Here is a 24430-nt window from a genome sequence, read left to right on the forward strand (position 1 = left end):
TTTCTCTCTTTCGCTCTCTTTTCCGCAGTTTCTCTCTTTCGCTCTCTTTTCCGCAGTTTCTCTCTTTCGCTCTCTTTTCCGCAGTTTCTCTCTTTCGCTCTCTTTTCCGCAGTTTCTCTCTTTCGCTCTCTTTTCCGCAGTTTCTCTCTTTCGCTCTCTTTTCCGCAGTTTCTCTCTTTCGCTCTCTTTTCCGCAGTTTCTCTCTTTCGCTCTCTTTTTCGCAGTTTCTCTCTTTCGCTCTCTTTTCCGCAGTTTCTCTCTTTCGCTCTCTTTTCCGCAGTTTCTCTCTTTCGCTCTCTTTTTCCGCAGTTTCTCTCTTTCGCTCTCTTTTCCGCAGTTTCTCTCTTTCGCTCTCTTTTCCGCAGTTTCTCTCTTTCGCTCTCTTTTCCGCAGTTTCTCTCTTTCGCTCTCTTTTCCGCAGTTTCTCTCTCTCTCTCTCTTGTCCATGGTTTCTCTCTCTCTCTCTTGTCCATGGTTTCTCTCTCTCTCTCTTTTCCATGGTCTCTCTCACTCTCTCTTTTCCGAGGTCTCTCTCTCTCTCTCTTTTCCGAGGTCTCTCTTTCGCTCTCTTTTCCGAGGTCTCTCTTTCGCTCTCTTTTCCGAGGTCTTTCTTTCGCTCTCTTTTCCGAGGTCTCTTTTTCGCAGTTTCTCTCTTTCGCTCTCTTTTCCGCAGTTTCTCTCTTTCACTCTCTTTTCCGCAGTTTCTCTCTTTCGCTCTCTTTTCCGCAGTTTCTTTCTCTCTCTCTCTTGTCCATGGTTTCTCTCTCTCTCTCTTGTCCATGGTTTCTCTCTCTCTCTCTTTTCCATGGTCTCTCTCTCTCTCTCTTTTCCATGGTCTCTCTCTCTCTCTCTTTTCCGAGGTCTCTCTCTCTCTCTCTTTTCCGAGGTCTCTCTTTCGCTCTCTTTTCCGAGGTCTTTCTTTCGCTCTCTTTTCCGAGGTCTCTTTTTCGCTCTCTTTTCCGAGGTCTCTTTTTCGCAGTTTCTCTCTTTCGCTCTCTTTTTCGCAGTTTCTCTCTTTCACTCTCTTTTCCGCAGTTTCTCTCTTTCACTCTCTTTTCCGCAGTTTTTCTCTTTCGCTCTCTTTTCCGCAGTTTCTCTCTTTCACTCTCTTTTCCGCAGTTTCTCTCTTTCGCTCTCTTTTCCGCAGTTTCTCTCTTTCACTCTCTTTTCCGAGGTCTCTTTTTCGCAGTTTCTCTCTTTCGCTCTCTTTTCCGCAGTTTCTCTCTTTCGCTCTCTTTTCCGCAGTTTCTCTCTTTCACTCTCTTTTCCGCAGTTTCTCTCTTTCGCTCTCTTTTCCGCAGTTTCTCTCTTTCGCTCTCTTTTCCGCAGTTTCTTTCTCTCTCTCTCTTGTCCATGGTTTCTCTCTCTCTCTCTTGTCCATGGTTTCTCTCTCTCTCTCTTTTCCATGGTCTCTCTCTCTCTCTCTTTTCCATGGTCTCTCTCTCTCTCTCTTTTCCGAGGTCTCTCTCTCTCTCTCTTTTCCGAGGTCTCTCTTTCGCTCTCTTTTCCGAGGTCTTTCTTTCGCTCTCTTTTCCGAGGTCTCTTTTTCGCAGTTTCTCTCTTTCGCTCTCTTTTTCGCAGTTTCTCTCTTTCGCTCTCTTTTCCGCAGTTTCTCTCTTTCGCTCTCTTTTCCGCAGTTTCTCTCTTTCACTCTCTTTTCCGCAGTTTCTCTCTTTCGCTCTCTTTTCCGCAGTTTCTCTCTTTCACTCTCTTTTCCGCAGTTTCTCTCTTTCGCTCTCTTTTCCGCAGTTTCTCTCTTTCGCTCTCTTTTCCGCAGTTTCTCTCTTTCGCTCTCTTTTCCGCAGTTTCTCTCTTTCACTCTCTTTTCCGCAGTTTCTCTCTTTTGCTCTCTTTTCCGCAGTTTCTCTCTTTCGCTCTCTTTTCCGCAGTTTCTCTCTTTCGCTCTCTTTTCCGCAGTTTCTCTCTTTCACTCTCTTTTCCGCAGTTTCTCTCTTTCGCTCTCTTTTCCGCAGTTTCTCTCTTTCGCTCTCTTTTCCGCAGTTTCTTTCTCTCTCTCTCTTGTCCATGGTTTCTCTCTCTCTCTCTTGTCCATGGTTTCTCTCTCTCTCTCTTTTCCATGGTCTCTCTCTCCCTCTCTTTTCCATGGTCTCTCTCTCTCTCTCTTTTCCGAGGTCTCTCTCTCTCTCGCTTTTCCGAGGTCTCTCTTTCGCTCTCTTTTCCGAGGTCTTTCTTTCGCTCTCTTTTCCGAGGTCTCTTTTTCGCAGTTTCTCTCTTTCGCTCCCTTTTTCGCAGTTTCTCTCTTTCACTCTCTTTTCCGAAGTTTCTCTCTTTCGCTCTCTTTTCCGCAGTTTCTCTCTTTCGCTCTCTTTTCCGCAGTTTTTCTCTTTCGCTCTCTTTTCCGCAGTTTCTCTCTTTCACTCTCTTTTCCGCAGTTTCTCTCTTTCGCTCTCTTTTCCGCAGTTTCTCTCTTTCGCTCTCTTTTCCGCAGTTTCTTTCTCTCTCTCTCTTGTCCATGGTTTCTCTCTCTCTCTCTTGTCCATGGTTTCTCTCTCTCTCTCTTTTCCATGGTCTCTCTCTCTCTCTCTTTTCCGAGGTCTCTCTCTCTCTCTCTTTTCCGAGGTCTCTCTTTCGCTCTCTTTTCCGAGGTCTTTCTTTCGCTCTCTTTTCCGAGGTCTCTTTTTCGCAGTTTCTCTCTTTCGCTCTCTTTTTCGCAGTTTCTCTCTTTCGCTCTCTTTTCCGCAGTTTCTCTCTTTCGCTCTCTTTTTCGCAGTTTCTTTCTCTCTCTCTCTTGTCCATGGTTTCTCTCTCTCTCTCTCTTGTCCATGGTTTCTCTCTCTCTCTCTTGTCCATGGTTTCTCTCTCTCTCTCTCTTTTCCATGGTCTCTCTCTCTCTCTCTTTTCCGAGGTCTCTCTCTCTCTCTCTTTTCCGAGGTCTCTCTTTCGCTCTCTTTTCCGAGGTCTTTCTTTCGCTCTCTTTTCCGAGGTCTCTTTTTCGCAGTTTCTCTCTTTCGCTCTCTTTTTCGCAGTTTCTCTCTTTCGCTCTCTTTTCCGCAGTTTCTCTCTTTCACTCTCTTTTTCGCAGTTTCTCTCTTTCGCTCTCTTTTCCGCAGTTTTTCTCCATTTCGCTCTCTTTTCCGCAGTTTCTCTCTTTCGCTCTCTTTTCCACAGTTTCTCTCTTTCGCTCTCTTTTCCGCAGTTTCTCTCTGTCGCTCTCTTTTCCGCAGTTTCTCTCTTTCGCTCTCTTTTCCGCAGTTTCTCTCTTTCACTCTCTTTTCCGCAGTTTCTCTCTTTCGCTCTCTTTTCCGCAGTTTCTCTCTTTCGCTCTCTTTTCCGCAGTTTCTCTCTTTCGCTCTCTTTACCGCAGTTTCTCTCTTTCGCTCTCTTTTCCGCAGTTTCTCTCTTTCGCTCTCTTTACCGCAGTTTCTCTCTTTCGCTCTCTTTTCCGCAGTTTCTCTCTTTCGCTCTCTTTTCCGCAGTTTCTCTCTTTCGCTCTCTTTTCCGCAGTTTCTCTCTTTCGCTCTCTTTTCCGCAGTTTCTCTCTTTCGCTCTCTTTTCCGCAGTTTCTCTCTTTCGCTCTCTTTTCCGCAGTTTCTCTCTTTCGCTCTCTTTTCCGCAGTTTCTCTCTTTCGCTCTCTTTTCCGCAGTTTCTCTCTTTCGCTCTCTTTTCCGCAGTTTCTCTCTTTCGCTCTCTTTTCCGCAGTTTCTCTCTTTCGCTCTCTTTTCCGCAGTTTCTCTCTTTCGCTCTCTTTTCCGCAGTTTCTCTCTTTCGCTCTCTTTTCCGCAGTTTCTCTCTTTCGCTCTCTTTACCGCAGTTTCTCTCTTTCGCTCTCTTTTCCGCAGTTTCTCTCTTTCGCTCTCTTTTCCGCAGTTTCTCTCTTTCGCTCTCTTTTCCGCAGTTTCTCTCTTTCGCTCTCTTTTCCGCAGTTTCTCTCTTTCGCTCTCTTTACCGCAGTTTCTCTCTTTCGCTCTCTTTTCCGCAGTTTCTCTCTTTCGCTCTCTTTTCCGCAGTTTCTCTCTTTCGCTCTCTTTTCCGCAGTTTCTCTCTTTCGCTCTCTTTTCCGCAGTTTCTCTCTTTCGCTCTCTTTTCCGCAGTTTCTCTCTTTCGCTCTCTTTTCCGCAGTTTCTCTCTTTCGCTCTCTTTTCCGCAGTTTCTCTCTTTCGCTCTCTTTTCCGCAGTTTCTCTCTTTCGCTCTCTTTTCCGCAGTTTCTCTCTTTCGCTCTCTTTTCCGCAGTTTCTCTCTTTCGCTCTCTTTTCCGCAGTTTCTCTCTTTCGCTCTCTTTTCCGCAGTTTCTCTCTTTCGCTCTCTTTTCCGCAGTTTCTCTCTTTCGCTCTCTTTTCCGCAGTTTCTCTCTTTCGCTCTCTTTTCCGCAGTTTCTCTCTTTCGCTCTCTTTTCCGCAGTTTCTCTCTTTCGCTCTCTTTTCCGCAGTTTCTCTCTTTCGCTCTCTTTTCCGCAGTTTCTCTCTTTCGCTCTCTTTTCCGCAGTTTCTCTCTTTCGCTCTCTTTTCCGCAGTTTCTCTCTTTCGCTCTCTTTTCCGCAGTTTCTCTCTTTCGCTCTCTTTTCCGCAGTTTCTCTCTTTCGCTCTCTTTTCCGCAGTTTCTCTCTTTCGCTCTCTTTTCCGCAGTTTCTCTCTTTCGCTCTCTTTTCCGCAGTTTCTCTCTTTCGCTCTCTTTTCCGCAGTTTCTCTCTTTCGCTCTCTTTTCCGCAGTTTCTCTCTTTCGCTCTCTTTTCCGCAGTTTCTCTCTTTCGCTCTCTTTTCCGCAGTTTCTCTCTTTCGCTCTCTTTTCCGCAGTTTCTCTCTTTCGCTCTCTTTTCCGCAGTTTCTCTCTTTCGCTCTCTTTTCCGCAGTTTCTCTCTTTCGCTCTCTTTTCCGCAGTTTCTCTCTTTCGCTCTCTTTTCCGCAGTTTCTCTCTTTCGCTCTCTTTTCCGCAGTTTCTCTCTTTCGCTCTCTTTTCCGCAGTTTCTCTCTTTCGCTCTCTTTTCCGCAGTTTCTCTCTTTCGCTCTCTTTACCGCAGTTTCTCTCTTTCGCTCTCTTTACCGCAGTTTCTCTCTTTCGCTCTCTTTTCCGCAGTTTCTCTCTTTCGCTCTCTTTTCCGCAGTTTCTCTCTTTCGCTCTCTTTTCCGCAGTTTCTCTCTTTCGCTCTCTTTTCCGCAGTTTCTCTCTTTCGCTCTCTTTTCCGCAGTTTCTCTCTTTCGCTCTCTTTTCCGCAGTTTCTCTCTTTCGCTCTCTTTTCCGCAGTTTCTCTCTTTCGCTCTCTTTTCCGCAGTTTCTCTCTTTCGCTCTCTTTTCCGCAGTTTCTCTCTTTCGCTCTCTTTTCCGCAGTTTCTCTCTTTCGCTCTCTTTTCCGCAGTTTCTCTCTTTCGCTCTCTTTTCCGCAGTTTCTCTCTTTCTCTCTCTTTTCCGCAGTTTCTCTCTTTCGCTCTCTTTTCCGCAGTTTCTCTCTTTCGCTCTCTTTTCCGCAGTTTCTCTCTTTCGCTCTCTTTTCCGCAGTTTCTCTCTTTCGCTCTCTTTTCCGCAGTTTCTCTCTTTCGCTCTCTTTTCCGCAGTTTCTCTCTCTCTCTCTCTTTTCCGAGGTCTCTCTTTCGCTCTCTTTTCCGAGGTCTCTCTTTCGCTCTCTTTTCCGAGGTCTTTCTTTCGCTCTCTTTTCCGAGGTCTCTTTTTCGCAGTTTCTCTCTTTCGCTCTCTTTTTCGCAGTTTCTCTCTTTCGCTCTCTTTTCCGCAGTTTCTCTCTTTCGCTCTCTTTTCCGCAGTTTCTCTCTTTCACTCTCTTTTCCGCAGTTTCTCTCTTTCGCTCTCTTTTCCGCAGTTTCTCTCTTTCGCTCTCTTTTCCGCAGTTTCTTTCTCTCTCTCTCTTGTCCATGGTTTCTCTCTCTCTCTCTTGTCCATGGTTTCTCTCTCTCTCTCTTTTCCATGGTCTCTCTCTCTCTCTCTTTTCCATGGTCTCTCTCTCTCTCTCTTTTCCGAGGTCTCTCTCTCTCTCTTTTCCGAGGTCTCTCTTTCGCTCTCTTTTCCGAGGTCTCTTTTTCGCAGTTTCTCTCTTTCGCTCTCTTTTTCGCAGTTTCTCTCTTTCACTCTCTTTTCCGCAGTTTCTCTCTTTCACTCTCTTTTTCGCAGTTTCTCTCTTTCACTCTCTTTTCCGCAGTTTCTCTCTTTCGCTCTCTTTTTCGCAGTTTCTCTCTTTCACTCTCTTTTCCGCAGTTTCTCTCTTTCGCTCTCTTTTCCGCAGTTTCTCTCTCTCTCTCTCTTTTCCGAGGTCTCTCTTTCGCTCTCTTTTCCGAGGTCTCTTTTTCGCAGTTTCTCTCTTTCACTCTCTTTTCCGCAGTTTCTCTCTTTCACTCTCTTTTCCGCAGTTTTTCTCTTTCGCTCTCTTTTCCGCAGTTTCTCTCTTTCACTCTCTTTTCCGCAGTTTCTCTCTTTCGCTCTCTTTTCCGCAGTTTCTCTCTTTCACTCTCTTTTCCGAGGTCTCTTTTCCGCAGTTTCTCTCTTTCGCTCTCTTTTCCGCAGTTTCTCTCTTTCGCTCTCTTTTCCGCAGTTTCTTTCTCTCTCTCTCTTGTCCATGGTTTCTCTCTCTCTCTCTTGTCCATGGTTTCTCTCTCTCTCTCTTTTCCATGGTCTCTCTCTCTCTCTCTTTTCCGAGGTCTCTCTCTCTCTCTCTTTTCCGAGGTCTCTCTTTCGCTCTCTTTTCCGAGGTCTCTCTTTCGCTCTCTTTTCCGAGGTCTTTCTTTCGCTCTCTTTTCCGAGGTCTCTTTTTCGCAGTTTCTCTCTTTCGCTCTCTTTTTCGCAGTTTCTCTCTTTCGCTCTCTTTTCCGCAGTTTCTCTCTTTCGCTCTCTTTTCCGCAGTTTCTTTCTCTCTCTCTCTTGTCCATGGTTTCTCTCTCTCTCTCTTGTCCATGGTTTCTCTCTCTCTCTCTTGTCCATGGTTTCTCTCTCTCTCTCTCTTTCTTTTCCGTGGTTTCTCTCTCTCTCTCTCTTGTCCGTGGTTTCTCTCTCTCTCTCTCTCTCTCTCTCTCTCTCTCTCTTTTCCGTGATTTCTCTCTCTCTCTCTTTTCCGTGGTTTCTCTCTCTCTCTTTTCCGTGGTTTCTCTCTTTCTCTTTTCCGTGGTTTCTCTCTCTCTCTTTTCCGTGGTTTCTCTCTCTTTCTCTTTTCCGCGGTTTCTCTCTCTCTTTCTCTTTTCCGCGGTTTCTCTCTCTTTCTCTTTTCCGCGGTTTCTCTCTCTCTTTCTCTTTTCCGCGGTTTCTCTCTCTCTTTCTCTTTTCCGCGCTTTCTCTCTCTCTTTCTCTTTTCCGCGGTTTCTCTCTCTCTTTCTCTTTTCCGCGGTTTCTCTCTCTCTTTCTCTTTTCCGCGGTTTCTCTCTCTCTTTCTCTTTTCCGAGGTTTCTCTCTTTTCCGAGGTTTCTCTCTTTTCCGAGGTTTCTCTCTTTTCCGAGGTTTCTCTCTTTTCCGAGGTTTCTCTCTTTTCCGAGGTTTCTCTCTTTTCCGAGGTCTCTCTCTTTTCCGAGGTCTCTCTCTTCTGAGGTTTCTCTCTCTTTTCCGTGATTTCTCTCTCTTTTCCGCGATTTCTCTCTTTTTGATGCTATGCTTTTGGTTAGACATTTATTTTGAAGTGGGCAAAGTGTGCGGTATCTACAGTTGCATTTATCTTGTTCGTTAATAGTATTTTTATTTCTAGTATGGTTGTTGTTGTCTGGAGTTGGCTTACTAGTTACATATGTGTCTTTTGTGTTAGTTTTATTTTTGTCATGGTGTCCACTTTTTATTGCTTATTTTGTTGTTGTTTTCATTGCTTTTATTTAATATTTTATCATTATGTGGTTTAATTATCATCTCTAAATGTTCGTAGCTGTAGGATAACTTTAGGATATTTTTATTGAATAGTTTGTGTAAGGGGTTGGTTGCGGGAAAGTGCTTTTTGATAAGATCTAGAAATTTCTTGCCAAGTTTTGTTTTTAACATTTGATTGTAATACCAGATTATATTTTTTTTCTTCTATTTTTAATTTTATTATACTTATTGGTGTTTTGTTGCTTATATTTGATATCAATATTTTTGTATCCCCTATTTTTTAGGGCTGTTTCATAGATATTGGTTGACCTGTTAAATACATTTTCATTGCTTGAGTTATTGTTGAGTCTACTTACGATCGAGTTAGGAATCTGTTTTATAATTGATGGTAGGTGATTGGACTTAGGGTTTACGTATATTGGATTAATGTTATCTTTTAAGTAGGGTTCATATGTTTTTATCTAAGTTTAACGTGACGTCCAGGAAGTTTATTTTTATGTTAGCTAATATGTTTACTTTTAGGCCTAATTTTTCTGTTCCTTGTGTATGATTTTCTTAAAGTTATCTCCCTTGACTTTGTTTGAGTCTTTTATTATAGCTAGTCCATCATCTCTATATAGGCCGATATCCGTAGTATCAAATATGCTTGTGAGGGTATATAGAATGAATAATCCCACAAGATCTGATGCCTCTGCAGAATCCCTGGCGCCCATCGTCAAATCAAACGAATTTGTCATTTTAGTTTTTATCCATTGGTTATTGTTATTTATTAGAACTGATTTTCTACATTTTTTAATGATGTTGATTTCTTCCAAGGATATATCAGTGTATGCCTCGGCAAATTCTAGGGCAATGTTAAAAAGTTCTTCAGATATCGAGGGATAGAAGTCTATGATGTTGAAAATGTACATTTATTTTTGTTTTCTATATTTTTAAACCAAGTGATTGCTTCGGCAGTATTTGCCAACTGGTTTAATTCTAGGTCTTGTTTGATTTGTTTATTTACTCTAGAAAGTATTGCTTTGCTAATTCTACCTATTTCTGGTTTAGTTGGATTTATTAAGCGGGTGCTGGGATTATTATTGAAGTCACATTTGTGGTCTTTGAGCAGAATGTATGCCTCTCTAGGTTTCAATTTGCCAACTTTATCACTAATTTTTAATTTATCTGTAACAATATATGCGAAAAAACCCCCCGAATAACAAGAAATATTACGTTGGTATGACTTCCTTAGATTTCAAAACTCGATATTATGACCACAAAAGTATATTCAATAATAAAAAACACCATATGAAAACAACCCTAGCAAACAAGCACTAAGAACTCAAGGAAAGCGGATGTTCGCCGGTAGTCGAATGGAAAATAGTAAGACAAGCAAACACATGTAGAGACCTAGACGATCCATGTAGATTATGCCTTCATGAAAAATTTGCTATCCTATACTTTAAAGGACCCCAACATCTATTAAACTGTAGGAGAGAAATAGTGAACAACTGTGTTCACAGGATAAAATTTACTCAAGGATAGAGATACAAAATCTTTTTATTTTTTTTTATTGCATTTTCACCCCAAACGAGGCACATTGCCACTTTGTTGTAGGGGGCTACTATCAGGGACATAAGCATTAGGGGTATTGTGTAGGAAGTTGGGCAGCAAGATGGCAGTTCACATTACACTTGAACTTCTGCATGTCAGTATAGTCGGGGAAGCAGGGACCCGGAAGGGAATTCCAAAGTCTAGCTGTTCTGGGAAAGAAACTACTGGAGTAGAAGGCTCTCTTGCATCTAGGATGTCTACTTTGAAGGGGTGGGATTAAGCTGTTTGTCGGGGGTATGTATGAGTTCATCAGAGCATTCACCGTTAAAGTACTTGTAGAACAAGCAGAGGGATGCAACATTTCGTCGATGTGACAGAGGCTGAAGTTTATCTGACAGTTCAGAACCTATCACCTTGTCTAGAAGTGAGAGACTAGTAGCAGATGCACCAGCCCAAATATGACAACAATACTCCATGCATGGGCGATTGGTGGCCTTATAGAGGTATAGGATACTTTCAGGCGTTAATAGCTTTCTAGCACGGTAGAGAGAACCCACCTTCTTTGCAGTGGTCTTGGCAATGTTCTCAATAATTGTTCCAACATGTTTCCTGTGAACGTTAGGCCGAGGAGTTTAAAAGATGTACTTTCAGATAAAAAGTCATTGGCCATTGCTATTGGTGGTAGGGAAGGTTTCTTGTAATTATTGAAGGAAACAAGTTTAGTCTTGGCAGCATTGAAGGTAACCATCCATTTTTGTCCCCATTCCACTACTGATCGGAGGTCTCCTCTAATGTTTCTGCCATTTCTTTAGATATGTGTTCATTTATTTTCCTGTTGTGTCTGTTATAGAGCATGGTGTCGTCAGCATACATACCCATCTCAGAGACAATTTTGTCAGGGAGGTCATTTATGAATATTAGGAATAACAGAGGTCCCAGGATAGACCCCTGAGGCACTCCTGCATTTATATCATATTGTTTAGATGCACGACTGTCAAGGACAACCTGGATTTTTCTCTTATCTAAGAAGGATTTAATTATGTTATGTATTCTTCCAGTGATGCCGTATGATCTGATTTTCTTGAAGACTCTCATGCCATACCCTGTCAAAAGCCTTAGATGTATCTAGAGCTACCGCTCTACTCTCCCCCGCTTTGTCCAGTGAATGGTATATACATTCTGAGATTACAGTTATGTCTGCTGTGGAACGGGCTTGCCTAAATCCATATTGTTGATCAGTCAGAAGTTTAGCATCTGTGAGGTGATGGACTAGAGCTTGGTTAATTATGGTCTCAATTATTTTGGCGAAAAGTGGGAGGAGGCTAATGGGGCGATTATTTACTGGGTCAGTTCTTTCGCCAGAATTCTTGAAAACTGGTACTACAGAAGCAGTTTTCCAGCAGGCAGGAAAGCAAGATTTATTAAGGCATTTGTTGTAAAGTTTGGAGAGAACTGGAGCTACTTTGGCGGAGCACTTTTTTAATAGCACAGCTGGGATGAGATCATGTCCACATGCTTTTGCAGTGTCAGGCTTTCTTATGATAGCATGCACCTGAGCAGGAGTGATTTTCAGATTGTCTAGTGTGGCATCTATCCGCAAAGGAAAGTCAGGGAGGGGGTGGTTAGCAGAGTCCAGTGTGGAGTTGGAGGCAAACCAACTGGTAAGCATGTTAGCCTTCTCAGTTGCAGAGCAAACAACACCATGATTGTTGGATAGTAGGGGAATTGTTGATTGCCCATTATTTACTACACTGTTGTAGATTTTCCAGAAGTCTCAGGTTCCTAATTTCTGTGCTTCGATGCGTTTTTTAGTGGTTTCAGTAAATTCTCTCTTAGCTGTCGCTATTTCTTTCTTACAGTTATTTCTGGCTTCTATGTACTTCTGTCTGTTTGAACTGGACTTATGTCGGTTAAATTTGCGGTACGCATGCTGCCTTTGCGCTATGGCAGCTGCACAAGTTGAAGTGAACCATTGGGGAGAGTGGGGTTTGCTATAGAATTTAACTAACAGTAACAATAGAAAATAGACAAATAAATAAACATGCACATACATAAACTATCACACATATGTATGTATGTATGTATGTATGTGTGTGTATATATATATATATATATATATATATATATATATATATATTTATATAACATATTATAAAAAAAAAAAATTAACCTAGATTTAAAACAGGTCAAGACACTAGATATTAATGCTAAATAGCAATCACAAAGGAACGGGTCAACCAGAGGTCAACTTGGCCTTTGTCCTATAAGTGCCTGCTCATTGGCTTATTAGGAAGGGTGCGGTGGATACTAGAAAGCTGATTGGCTAACTATAAACTCAATAGGTGTGTATATAAAAATGTGAGACAACCACAAAATTCTCGCATGAGCCTGAATAATCCTACAGTGGATGAAACGCGGAATATTCAGTGTAGCTTAATCGCCATATATATTTTATAACTTACTATATATATATATATATATATATATATATATATATATATATATATATATATATATACAGTCCTGGTCAAAATCATAAGACCACTTTAGAAAGTAAGCGTTTACGCATATTATCGAATTTTTAATCAAACAAATGGTTGAAACCATTGCCCAAAGGGAGAATATGATGGAAAAAAATGAAATCGGCTTCATTTGAAACCTTAACCCTGATCTAATAATTATTTTTTTAAAAAACAAACATTTTCACCTGGTCAAAATAAGAGCACTGATAATTTATCTAACAAAAGGCAATTATAAATTACTAAAAAAGGTCTCAGTATTTAGTATAGCCTCCATTATTACAAATTACTTCAATAAATTCTCTTTGACATGCTTGCGACTAAGTTTTTTATCAGTTGCGAAGGAATTTTATCCCATGTACTGAAAACTGAATCAGAAAGTTTCTTTATCGAATCATACTGGGTTCCATCCTTGAACACTTCTTTTGCCATCCATCCCCAAAGATTTTCAATGGGATTGAGGTTCGGAGAACATGCTGGATGATCTAACAATTCTATATTATTTGAAGAAAAGTATTCTCGTGCTTGTCGAGAAGTGTGTATCGCAGCGTTGTCTTGCTGGGAAATCCAATTTCTTCCACATAGACGTGAACCTTCAGTCCTGACAGAAGCATTTTCAAGCATTGAAATGTACTTCAATGATGTTTGCCGGCCTTTCACTACTTGCAACTTTAGGGTCCCAGCTGACGAGAAAGCACCCCAGATCATTAAAGACCCTCCTCCACTATGCCGAGTTGAAAAAAGTCTCTTTGGGCAAATTTTTATCATGCCAATAGTGTTGAAATCCATCTGGACCATCTAGATTAAACTTTTTCTCATCAGAGAAAATTACATTTTCCCACTTCTCTTCATCCCAAGTCTGGTATTTGGCGGCATATTTAAGTCGGTTAGTTTTGTGCTGTTCAAGAAGACGTGGTTTCTGCAGTCGCTTTAAATGATAGAAACCCTTCATTTTCAGATGCCTTCTAATGGTTTTAGGACTACATTCTGCTGCTGTTTGGCTTTTCAATCGACTTGAGCTCATACTGGAGTTTTTTTTTTTTAACTTCTTCTGATACAGCGATCCAGTGATGGGGTTATTTTTTTTGGTCGACCTGAATTCTTTTTGTGCCCATATTGATCTGGATTTCTTAAAAAAATTTGTGATGACCGTTTTGCTATGATTCACTTCGTTTGCAATGGATCTATGGGAGAGTCCACCCCTATTAAGCTCAAAGATCCTTCCTCCCTCAAACTCTGATAATGGTTTCCATTTTACCATTTATAATTTAGTAAGATGTTTTTTATCCACTAACAAGTTGCTTTTAGTAACATAGAAAGCTTTTCGTAATCATTTTTTTTAAAACTAGGCGATTTTATTAAAGTGGTCTTATCATTTGGACCAGGTGAAAATGTTTGTTTTTTAAAAAATAATTATTAGATCAGGGTTAAGGTTTCGAATGAAGCAGATTTCATTTTTTTTTCCATCATATTTTCCCTTTTGGCAATGGTTTCAACCATTTGTTTGATTAAAAATTCGATAATATGCGTAAATGTTTACTTTCTTAAGTGGTCTTATGATTTTGACCAGGACTGTATATATATATATATATATATATATATATATATATATATATGAGAGAGAGAGGGGTAGAGAGACGCACACATACTCTCATTCTTTTTAATAAAACGTTTCCATCCACAAACATAAAACTCTTCTAGTATTGGGGGTAAACATTAAGAATGTTTCCAAATTCTTAATTAGGATTTCTTTTAAAAATCTGAATTCTAAGAGTTTTTATCATTTTTTAATTAACAAAAAACAAATAAAATGCAAAATTCTAAAGTGGAGATTCCATTTTAGATTTTAAAATTTCTATTGATGAGTTTTATGAATCAAAAATCTATTTTGGTTTTATGATTTTTGGGTGGTGGGTAGTGAGCTGTAATATCTAAGAGTAAATTATAAAGATGCGATACAAAGAAGTTTTTTGCTATTCTGTTCCCACCTCCTCCCAATAAATATATTCAATTATTGACCAATTTATATGCCAAAGCACAAATGGCACAATTTGATATAATTCTTATAAGCATCGATTATGTTCCAATTATTTCTTGCTTAAAGGCACAAATGTATTTTCCCCAGAGCTTGGATTCCCATCCTCTCATCACTCAATATATTAGTGATAAAATCAATATTTTCCGGCAGTATGTCTTCATATTTATTAGCAAAACCCTATCTGTTTAACTGCTCACCCATATAATACATTTTAATAATTAATCACTCACATTGTAAAAATCGATTTTAATGGTTCAGACAAATTACGAGAACATTTCAGGATCAGAATTCGATTTGACCATGTTAAAAATTCATGCAATAGTTTTGGATCCACAGATAAGTTCACATAGTCGCACATGCAGATTCTGGGATCGTGTTAATTTGTTTTTGTCAAATCAAAAAAATAAAAATAAAAATGACTACAATTTTTATTATAATCTGAGTTTGTCTCCTGCTCTTTTATGTCTTTAATCTGAGAACTCTATCAGTGGACAAGTCCTCATAGTGCATTTGGACTTCATAAACAATCTCCCCATGCCCAACGTGTATTAGCATTTTCAGTTTTTTTTTTTTTTTTTTTTTTTTAATTTTCGGTTATTGTTATTTAATCAAATAATTTCATAGGAAGTGGAGATCAAAAGTGAATTATGCAAATATCTCTAATGGCTAAAAAGTTATAAAAATTTAAAGCTTACAAAATTGTTGAATTGTTGTTTAAATGAGAAATGCTTTCAATCATCTTGGAAAACTTCTTCAATCTGCTTAATATTTAAAAACATTGGAGATTGGTCTTCTGCACTTCGTTACAAACCAATCTGTTTCTTGTGCATTATAAGTAAGTTGCTTTAATTTGTGATAAAATAAGAAGTTATAAGCCACCTCAGCAAAAGAAATCTACTTGGTGACAAGCAATATGGATCATTTTCTGCAACATCAACAACTGGCATGCTGATTGTTGTAATATTACACAGGATCAATGAATCTATTGATGGGAGTTTCATTTCTAGAGCAATAGCTCCTGACATATCAAGGGCTTTTGATATAGGTGGCATAAAGGTTTACTTTACAAGCTTGCCAGTTACTGAATATCTGGAAATGCCTTCTCAACCATCAAATCTTTCCTGATAGGTTTATAAAAAAGTAGTTAAGCAGAAGTCTGAATTAGTATCAACAACAGCATGCATCAAGGATCCATTCTGTCCAACTGTCTTCCGATCTTCATCAATAATCTCCCAGATTATATTCTAAGATCATTTGCTGATATTTATGCAAATAACAAAGCATCACCATGAAAACACTTTGAAGAAAATTATGAACACCCTTTCCAGCTTTGACAAGATGCAAAACTGACTTAAAAATCTAGTGGGGGATGGCCTCTTCTGCTTGGTGTAATGATCATTTGCAATGTTATTTATATACCAAATGATCTGGAGTGTGTAGTATATTTCTAACATTGAATATTGCTTGCTTGTTATCTTGTGTCACCATGCAAAGGATCACAGGTAGTTTATGTAGACAGGGACTGGTTGACTGTGTGTGATTTCATTCCCTATGGACTAAAAAATGGCTGGGCCTTATTTTATACAATTTTACTCAAAAGTACTTTGTGTATGTCAGTGTTCTTAGGTAGGTTTTGTATTGGAATATCTTCAATAAATATCTGTAATCGAAATAATCTGATGAAAGAAAGAGCAGTTGATTTTGATCAAAGTTAACACTTTACACAGCTTAACATCACAAGTGCATTTTAGAAGTTTTAATACCACACAAGTCAAAAGGCCTAACATAAAGTCAACTGCAGGTTAAGTCACTGCGAGGAGATATGTGAAGTTTCTTGCCGTTACACCGTACTGGGTTCCTTAACAAGAGCAGGCAATCAATGGATTTGATTGAAAACTAAGCTATTTCACCAATTTCGAAGACTAAAAGTAGCATGGAACATTTGTTAATCTTCATTCAATCCTGGACAACGTTGGACCTTCCTGATAGTGTGTGTGTGTGTGTGTGTGTCACTTATCTCAGCATTGTTTCCAGTCATCCTGAACCTCCACTTGCCACTGTTATTTAATAATGTTGATTCTGGAGATTGCGCAACTCTTGCCACAAAAAAATCCATGCACAGGCATCCTTACAGTGGGTATCTATAGCCCGTCAAGACTGAAAGAAGCTATTATATATATATATATATATGGTTTCTCCTTTATTCTTCTTTTTGTAATCTTTCTTGACTTGATAATATACTAAAGTTCCTATGTAACTTTATGCTTTATCTTAACATATTCTACACACAGACACACACATTACTTAATGAAGCATCTAAATCCAAAGAATGTAGCTTTCTTTCTCTACTCTGTTATTTTCATGGCAGGTACGCAACTGAACTCTGTAGAACTAAATCAACTGCACGATCCTGTGTTATGAGAGCATAAATGTAATCTCTCTGTGAGTAGGTTGTGCACAGGGGTAAGACGATGTGCACTAATCCTAAGTCCCGATGGCTACACTTTAAACTTTTAGTGATGGCCGCCTCAAAATATAACCAAACACTCACTGGAAATGACCTATCTGATGCCAGAATGCACAAAACATGCATGCCCCTGTGTGGCAATACCTTTAATATGTTGGCTGGGCATTTGTTGTTAAACATTGTGGTTAAGTTCCTCCTTCATAGGTGCCCTGGTGATGTGCTTCTCTCAGCTGCAGCTTAGGTATCGGGTTTCAGAGTGGATCTAGAGTCAGCTGAGCTACTCTCAAAACAAACAAACAATCAATAATTAATGAAAGATCATTTGCTTAAGAAAAATAATTATTTGCATAAAACAATTTCATGTAATTCAGATAAAAGAATTGGTCAAATTTGGGACTTCTCTCGGAGTTAAGAAGAACAAACTAATGTTTTTAGATGCAGTATTTTTTTTTTTTTTACTTAATTCGACTTTTGCTGCAAGGTTCAAAACAATTTTTATGCCTGTCTATTTGGCCGGTCATGAGGAAAGTTTATTCTTCCACTTGGCTCTTGTGGGGTGGGAGATCCAGCTTTGGGCTGTTGGCCCAAGCTGATGTGTGCTGTTTGGAAGCTAGCAAGTGAAGTGTCTCCTATCTGATAAAACAACTGGTTTTTATGAATTCACATTTTCTTCCCCCTCTTTAGCTGAGATTAACATTTTCTCTTTTCTCTCCCTTTTCTTGTTCTGAATTTCTTTCCTTTTTTTCTTTCTTTTAAAATCCTTTTCTCTCTCTCCCTCTTAAATCAGCTTCCCTTCCTCTTAAGAGCTCTATTGATGACAGTTCTTAAGAGAAAAGGAAACTATGCGAGAGGTCCATCTCTCCCCCTCTCCAATCCAGGAAAAGAAACATGACGATTGTGATCTTTTATGCTTTCTTCAACTTTGTTATTGTTATTGAGTGCATCTGCTACTAGTCTCTCACTCATAGACAAGGTTCAAAAGAGAGTTGCCAACCTAATAGGTCCTGAACCGTCATCCAAGCTTCAGCCTCTGTCCTATCGATGCAATGTAGCATCCCTCTGCCTGTTCTACAAGTACTTTAACGGTTAATGTTCCGACGAACTGCAAGCACTTGTACCCCCTCTACGTAAATACCCCGACAAACCTGACAAGCAGTACAATCCCAGCCCTTCACAGTAGAGATCCCTAGATGTAAGAGAGCCTTCTACTCCAGTAGTTTTTTTCCCCAGAACCGCTAGACTTTGGAACTCCCTGCCAGGTTTCTGCTTCCCCAACTGTACTGACATGCAGAAGTTCAAGTGTAACGTGAACCGACATCTTGCTGCCCAACTCCCCACCTAGTACCCCTGTAGCCTGTGTCCCTAATAGTAGCCCCTTACATCAAAGTGGCAGTGTGCCTTGTTTGGGGTGAAAATGTAATTTAAAAAAAAATAAGAAAAAAATAAACTAATGAAGAAAAATAAAGCTTGTTTTAAATTCTTTTTCAACATGCAACAGATGACTGACTGCCAAGATTTCCACTTATGCTAGTTAGACTTTTGTGGCCAATTGTCAGTTCTACTTTATTGAGAGATTCATTTTTCTGATATGTAGAAATTTGGGACATTTTGAATTCTTAAATCTCAATGACATCTGATTCACTGTGGTTACTCAGCAAGTTAACTTGGAGTTGTTTGGCATCAGAAACAATGTTACACTGCATGGAGAGGCCAATTGCTTCAATTATCTCCATAGATATCGGTTAAAAGTAATAACCAAATCTATCTCTACATAATTCACCAACTTTATATTTTATTGAACAAAAAAAGAATAGTTAAAAATAAAATGATTAATAAATGTTCAGCTTCAATGAAGAAAGTATTTTTATGTTTAGCCATATGTAGACTTGTGAGACTGACAAACTTTCATGACTTGCTTGCTGATATGACTGTAATCAGTGACTACAACCAGTTTGTTTGTCCTTCAAGAATGTCTAGTAGTATTAAGAACTACAAGTGTTCTTATAGCAAGTTGAGATTCTCACTGCATTTGCTTTTGGATAATGCTTGGGCGCATATTTATACAGATAATGCAAACAAAAGCCAGACTCAAGAATGCAACTCTTTTGAGAGTATTTTATTCAAAACAGTAAATGTAGAAGAATAAATTCATTGTTTCTTTTTTATTTTTTAATTTACTTTATGTATTTTTGATTAAATAAAGGGTTTCCATTTCAGATTTTTATTAGTTTCCTTCATTACAAACTGACATTCACATTTTAGAAGTTTTGAAATGTCAAGTATTCTTCAAATCATAGTTTGTATCTTTAACCAATTGAGTCATACGTGTAAGATGCGACACGTTCGTTTTAATTTGAGAATCCAATGCCTTTCATTGTCCGGGATCGTTTTTTATAAAAAATCTCCTCGCTTCAGCTATCCTCTCCCAACTGAGAGATACTAGAAAAAAACAAAAAACAAAAACAAGTTAGATGGATTTCAAAAACAAATAAAGTTGATTTTTTTCTGGTTTTTGAGAATCACTTTGAATATTTTTTTTATAATATGCACCACCATATCTCTCTTCCTCCTAATCTCAAATTAACATATCAGAAAGCAAAATGTCTTTTGTTACCTGAATATTTTGTGTGTTGAATGATTTGGAGGTTTGTGCATTTATGTAATTGTTCATTATTCTTTGTTCATTTCCTCTTGACAATCCATCAATCTCATTAACCATTATTCCAGAATGACTTTTGGGTTTAATAAGTGTGAACTTATTTAAAAAAGTTGTTTGTTTTTTTTTTGTTTGTTTTTTTTTTTTCGTGAATTTGAAATAATTCCAGACAGAATGGTTGTTCTTTAAAGGTTGTGTTGTAATATAAAATATGAATCTATGCAAGCATTGAATGCTTTTTTTTTTAATTTGCTTTTCATGCATTTTTTATTTTTTTACTTTTTTATTCTTTTACTTTTTTTTTTTTTTTTTTTTAATGATTTTCATCATTGCAAGCTTATTTGCATCTTTTGTTTCATTAACATGCTCAATAATTATTATTTCGGTTTTCAGCCTTGCACCCAAACGCCACCTACTACTGTTGTGAGTGAACTAGGGGGAGATAAGTCATTGGCAAGTTTTATCAATTTTATCCCTTGAATATTAGGAAGTAAAGCTTCGTTCCCCACCTTTTTTTTATATATATATCAAAGGGTGTTTCAATAAGTCGAGATGTTATGAAAATAATCTATATGGAAAAAAACAATCATTGAAACATTTTGGGATATTTTTTTTTTTTTAAATAATTTATTGAAATCGCACCTTTCTAATAAGGTTTTAAACAAAATTAATATTTTTTAACAAATCTTAAAACCAGTGGAAATAGATATATTGTACAAACTTGGGTAGTTATTACTTGTAAGCTATAATTGTGTAATGAATGCACTTAATGTACTTGTCTTTCTTAATCAAAATAGAATCTTAAAGTTCAGTTTAAGTAAACAGTCTAGAATCAGAGAATGAGGTGTACCTGTGTTTATATTAACCTTACAACACATTAGTAGTTATTTATATTGTATATACTATTCTCCTCCAAAGTAGGATTATATCTTGCTCAACTATGTCTCTAATAGTATAGATTCAACACTCATTAGATCTGAGTGCCCAAATAGATGTATTTATAGATTTTAATGTAAGTCATCGTAATTGGCTTGGATTTTTTTTACTATATCGACACAGTTGGTAGCTGCACACCTAGTTTCTCTATTGCACATTCCTTTTCACAAACTACCACTTTTCTAACCCTTCTCTCAGATCATGAAGATCAGCAAGCCTCATTTCTTGCACTGCCCAAGGCTTGTGTGACCACAAGTAGCCACTTGGGAATGCTGATCACCTTGTTATAATAGTTGATATCATCCTAAACTTTCAACCTTAAGCCAAACAGCCATTACTCAAAATGGTGAGATACTACAGAATGACTGGAACTCCATCAGTTCCAGAGATAACATCAGAAAAAGTTCTTTTATATGGAGGTGTCCATGCAGTACAACTTTTTCTCTCCCTGCTGAACAGTGCACAAAAGAGATAACTGAAGGGGTCAAAGCCAGCGAAAAAGTACATGTTCCCATGTGGAAATTCCATAAGAAGACTCACTCTCCACAATAGTAGATTTTGAACTGTGAAATTGCTATTATATAAAAGTAGCAAGCATTCTACTAGTTCAACCACCATAAGTCAACTACAAAAAAAATTAGAGCATCAAAAAACTCGTAAGGAGTGTAATAGCTGAATTCAAGATTAGATATGGCCGGTTCACTAGAAAGCACATTGAATCAAAGAAGGTAGGAATTTATGATTCCCGGAAAATCTATAGTGTGATGAATAATGGCTAATCAACAATTCCTCTGCTATCCAACCACCAACTGATTAGTCTGAATCATTTGTCTAACAATTCACTTGGATTCCTTAAACAACTCCCTCCCAAATTTTCCACTGCAGACAGAAACCATACTTGATGATTTTCCATGTTTCGGATATCATAAAAAATCCATGACACCTCCAAAGCAAAGCATGTGGGCTTGATCTTATCCGTGCTATAATAATAAAGAAATGCTCCGCTGATCTGCTCTCCCCCCTCTTCAAACTCTATAAGAAATGCCTGACTGAATCTTGTTTGCCTGGTAGCTTGAAAATTGCCTCTGTGGTACTAGTATTACAGAATTCTGGGGCATTATTGTATCATCAGTTTTTCCTTCTCTTTGTTAAAATTTTTTAATCGTTAATGAATCTAGTGATAGTTAAATATCTTGTTAATGTTAAAATTTCTTTCTGACCAACAGTATGGATTTAGACAAGTCCATTCTAATAGTAATCTCTGAATGCATATATTATTCACTGGATAAGATAGGCGAAGTTAGGCTGGTAGTGTTTGATATATCCAAAGTTTTTAACTAGGTTTGGCATGAACATATTATAAAAATTAGTTCTTATGGTATTACTCAACGAATATGAGTACACGTTTTGTCTTTATAAAAAGTTTATTCTCATTTGCTCAGTTAACTTCATCCTACACATTATTTACATTATGTTATTGCAAAAGACAAGTTTTTCTATTGTTCTTTTGACAAATTCAAGATGTATAGCGCTACTAGCAGTCTATATGCATTGATAAATTCAGTTTTTATCTGATATATGTGGTTTGAAATGAAAACTAACCTGTTCTTGTTAAAAGCTACATTCAAAATTGATGCAATAAAACTTCATTGTGATCAGTTCTAGCAGAACTTGTCTGTCTTAAGTAGTTAAAATCTGAGTTGATTTCTGTATTCATTTTGTCTTCAATCAGTTTATTTTCAAACCTATTTCGGCCACTTTTCGACAAGAAATACTTGTTGGTTATCTCAAGTCAAAAATAATAAATTGCATTATATTAAAAATAAACATTTTACATTTGTTAATCAAATGTAGAAATCTTATTAACTCTGGAATTGGAATTTTATAAAGAGTCACAGTCTGATTCGTAAGAATGCTAGGAGTCATATTTTTATCTCTAAAGAATCAACAGTGTCTGAATATCAGAAAACTTTAAAAGAAGAAGTTGCATATTTTGAAACTGTAAGAATCCATGTCAGATTTTATATCTTCCATCTCTGTCAGCCTGTTAATCAATAATAGTTTTTTTTTTTTTTTTAAATTTTTTTTTTTAGAATTTACAGAAACATTAAACATTTTCTTTTGCAATCATCTTTTTTCTCTAAGTCTAATCCTTTTCTCTACTTTTAGCAGTTGGCCTTGTAGATTTTCAACCACATATTACTATTACGGTTTTGTTTTCATTTGTAAAAATACTTCATTAAAAAGAATTGTTAGCCTCATTCTTTGACTATCAGCTATTAGCAATGAAAGGATGAATGGTTTAAAACAATATTAGATTTGTTTATCCTACTGTTTCATCCATAATTCTACACTTTGTATCAATTAATTCCTAAGTAAAATTAAACAATACAAATACGAGTTTCGGACTGTCACAATTACACTGTTTAGTTTTTTTTTTTTTTTTCTCTTATATTTTTTTTTGCATTTTTTTTCTTAGGCATTTTTTATCACATTTCTGTAAGTTTATCAGTTATAGTAAAAAGGTTCTCAACCAAGGAAAAAAAGTGAAATAAAAAAAAAACTTTAAAAATAAAATAAGTAATGCGGTAAGAAAAACATGTAATTGATTCAGTTTATTATCTTTCATTGGCATAGTCACACATCGAAACATTCTGTATGAACAACAACATTTTTGTAGTACAAAATTATGCAATGCCATTATCAGTTTGATATTAAATGAAACTACTTTCATGGTTTTTTTCTTGGTGTTACTTTTGTTCAATGTAACAAAATTTTCAAACCATTCTATTTGAATAAATAAATCTTAGTATAAATAGATAAACATATTTACATTTTAAAATAATACTTTTGGACCAAACTTCTTTTGTTAGAAGTAACAATCAGCTTATTCATTCTTTATTGAAAATAACTCAAGATCTTAACATATTGAACCACTCTTGTCTTTAGTGATTACTTTCATCTGTTTTTTTTATTTTATTTAGGAGAAAAAATACTTGAAGTAAAACATTCTTATTTAAATGCCTATTAACTAATAATTTAAAAATATTTTTTTTCTATTTTTTGTTTATTTTTTATTAACTTTCATTAATTAAAAAATATTAAAATTTCACTTTTATTTTAAATATCATTTGTTTGATTAAAATAATTTTTTATTTGGGTTAATATTTTATACAGGAAGCTAAGGCTTACAAGAGTTACTTCCCCTTGACTGACATTTATTTTTCTTTTTTACTTTTTAACAATCACACTGCCATGATAATTTTTTATTTTAAATCATCCAAATTTTGGAGTCAGTACTTAAATAGTTTTAATAAACTCCTAGAATCTCGATGTATTTTAATAATAAGCAAATCATTTTTTTCTTTTAAAATTTTTTTATTACACGATGCTCAAGTATCTCTCTTTTAGTATTGGATAAAACAAAACTAAATAAATTTTCACATTATTTGAATTTTGTAATTTCACATGAAATAAAGCTCATGAGGTAAAGAAAATGGTGTGTGTGTGGGTTGAATGATGGACACATGAAACGTTAATTTGGAAACCAATTAATGGTTACCAGATTCACTTCATGAAGTGTGAAAGAACTGAAACAAGTTGAGAATACACTATTGGAGGTAACGGGTCAGACTTTTAGCTATATGAAAGGGCATCCAAGGATGACATGGTGGTGGAATGAGAAAGTTGAGAAGTGTATGAAAGAAGAGTGGAAACAAATGAGTAAATGGAGAAAATATTTGGTGAATAAGGTTGTTTATCTGGTGGCAAAGAAGGGGCAAGAAAAAAACATACAAAGCCACAATAGAGGCTCAGCAAGATAGATTTCTAAATATACTGCACATGGGAAGTATACAGGTTAGCTAAACAGTTGCCAAAGACAAATACAGACACTGTTTGGAGAGAAGAGCATTTAGAACAACAATAAAGTATTAGCAACAAGTGATAAGTGCAAGCAGGATACCTAGAAATGCATTGCTCCAGACAAGGCATGAAGCCACTTGATGAAGGAGCTAAAAATTAAATACTACTTCAAGTTCATCAATGATAAGTGTTAGATGGAATAGATTTTGACCCAGAAAACATTGATTCTTTTGACTTTGTCAAAAACATTGCTCATAGAATATAAGGATTAAAAAAAAAAAAAATAAGGGAAACGAGAGTTATAAGGCTGATGAAAATAAACCAAAGATCCACTTTCTATTCTACTTAAATTATAACATGGTGTCGAGTTGGTCAGAAACTTTTGACTGAAATCAGATATAAATATCCATCATATTTTCTCTAATATTCTCCCTTACATTTTATGGGAGATTGTTGAATACTGAATTTTCATGAAACTGAGAGAATCTAGAAGTGCTACTATCTGGTCCAACAATAAGAATTGAAAATGTAATCATATGGAAAGTTGTTAGATGAAGAGTTAAGGCTGCAGGACCTTTCGTCATTATTGCAGAAAAGTTAAAGGCTGTAAGATGAAATGAACATTGAAATAATCCAACTTGACAAATTAGATCATAAAAAAAGTTATGA

General features: G+C 37.1%; 1 protein-coding gene across 12 annotated transcripts in view; it reads left to right on the top strand.

Moving 5' to 3' along the window:
- LOC145248365 (CTD small phosphatase-like protein) overlaps positions 1 to 24430 on the top strand; it is a 574218-nt gene that overhangs the window by 488362 nt on the left and 61426 nt on the right. For 6 of the 12 annotated variants that reach the window (XM_080110287.1, XM_080110288.1, XM_080110289.1 and 3 more), the window contains one exon: positions 19355 to 19414. The exons of the other annotated variants lie outside the window; for them this stretch is intronic. In XM_080110287.1, coding sequence (XP_079966413.1) covers positions 19355 to 19414 — 60 coding nt within the window. The remainder of the gene's footprint in view (positions 1 to 19354; positions 19415 to 24430) is intronic. 12 annotated transcript variants of the gene reach the window in all.

Source organism: Euprymna scolopes, chromosome 26 (genome assembly GCF_053919585.1).
Source record: "Euprymna scolopes isolate OS-2025 chromosome 26, ASM5391958v1, whole genome shotgun sequence".
NCBI classification, from domain to species: domain Eukaryota; kingdom Metazoa; phylum Mollusca; class Cephalopoda; order Sepiida; family Sepiolidae; genus Euprymna; species Euprymna scolopes.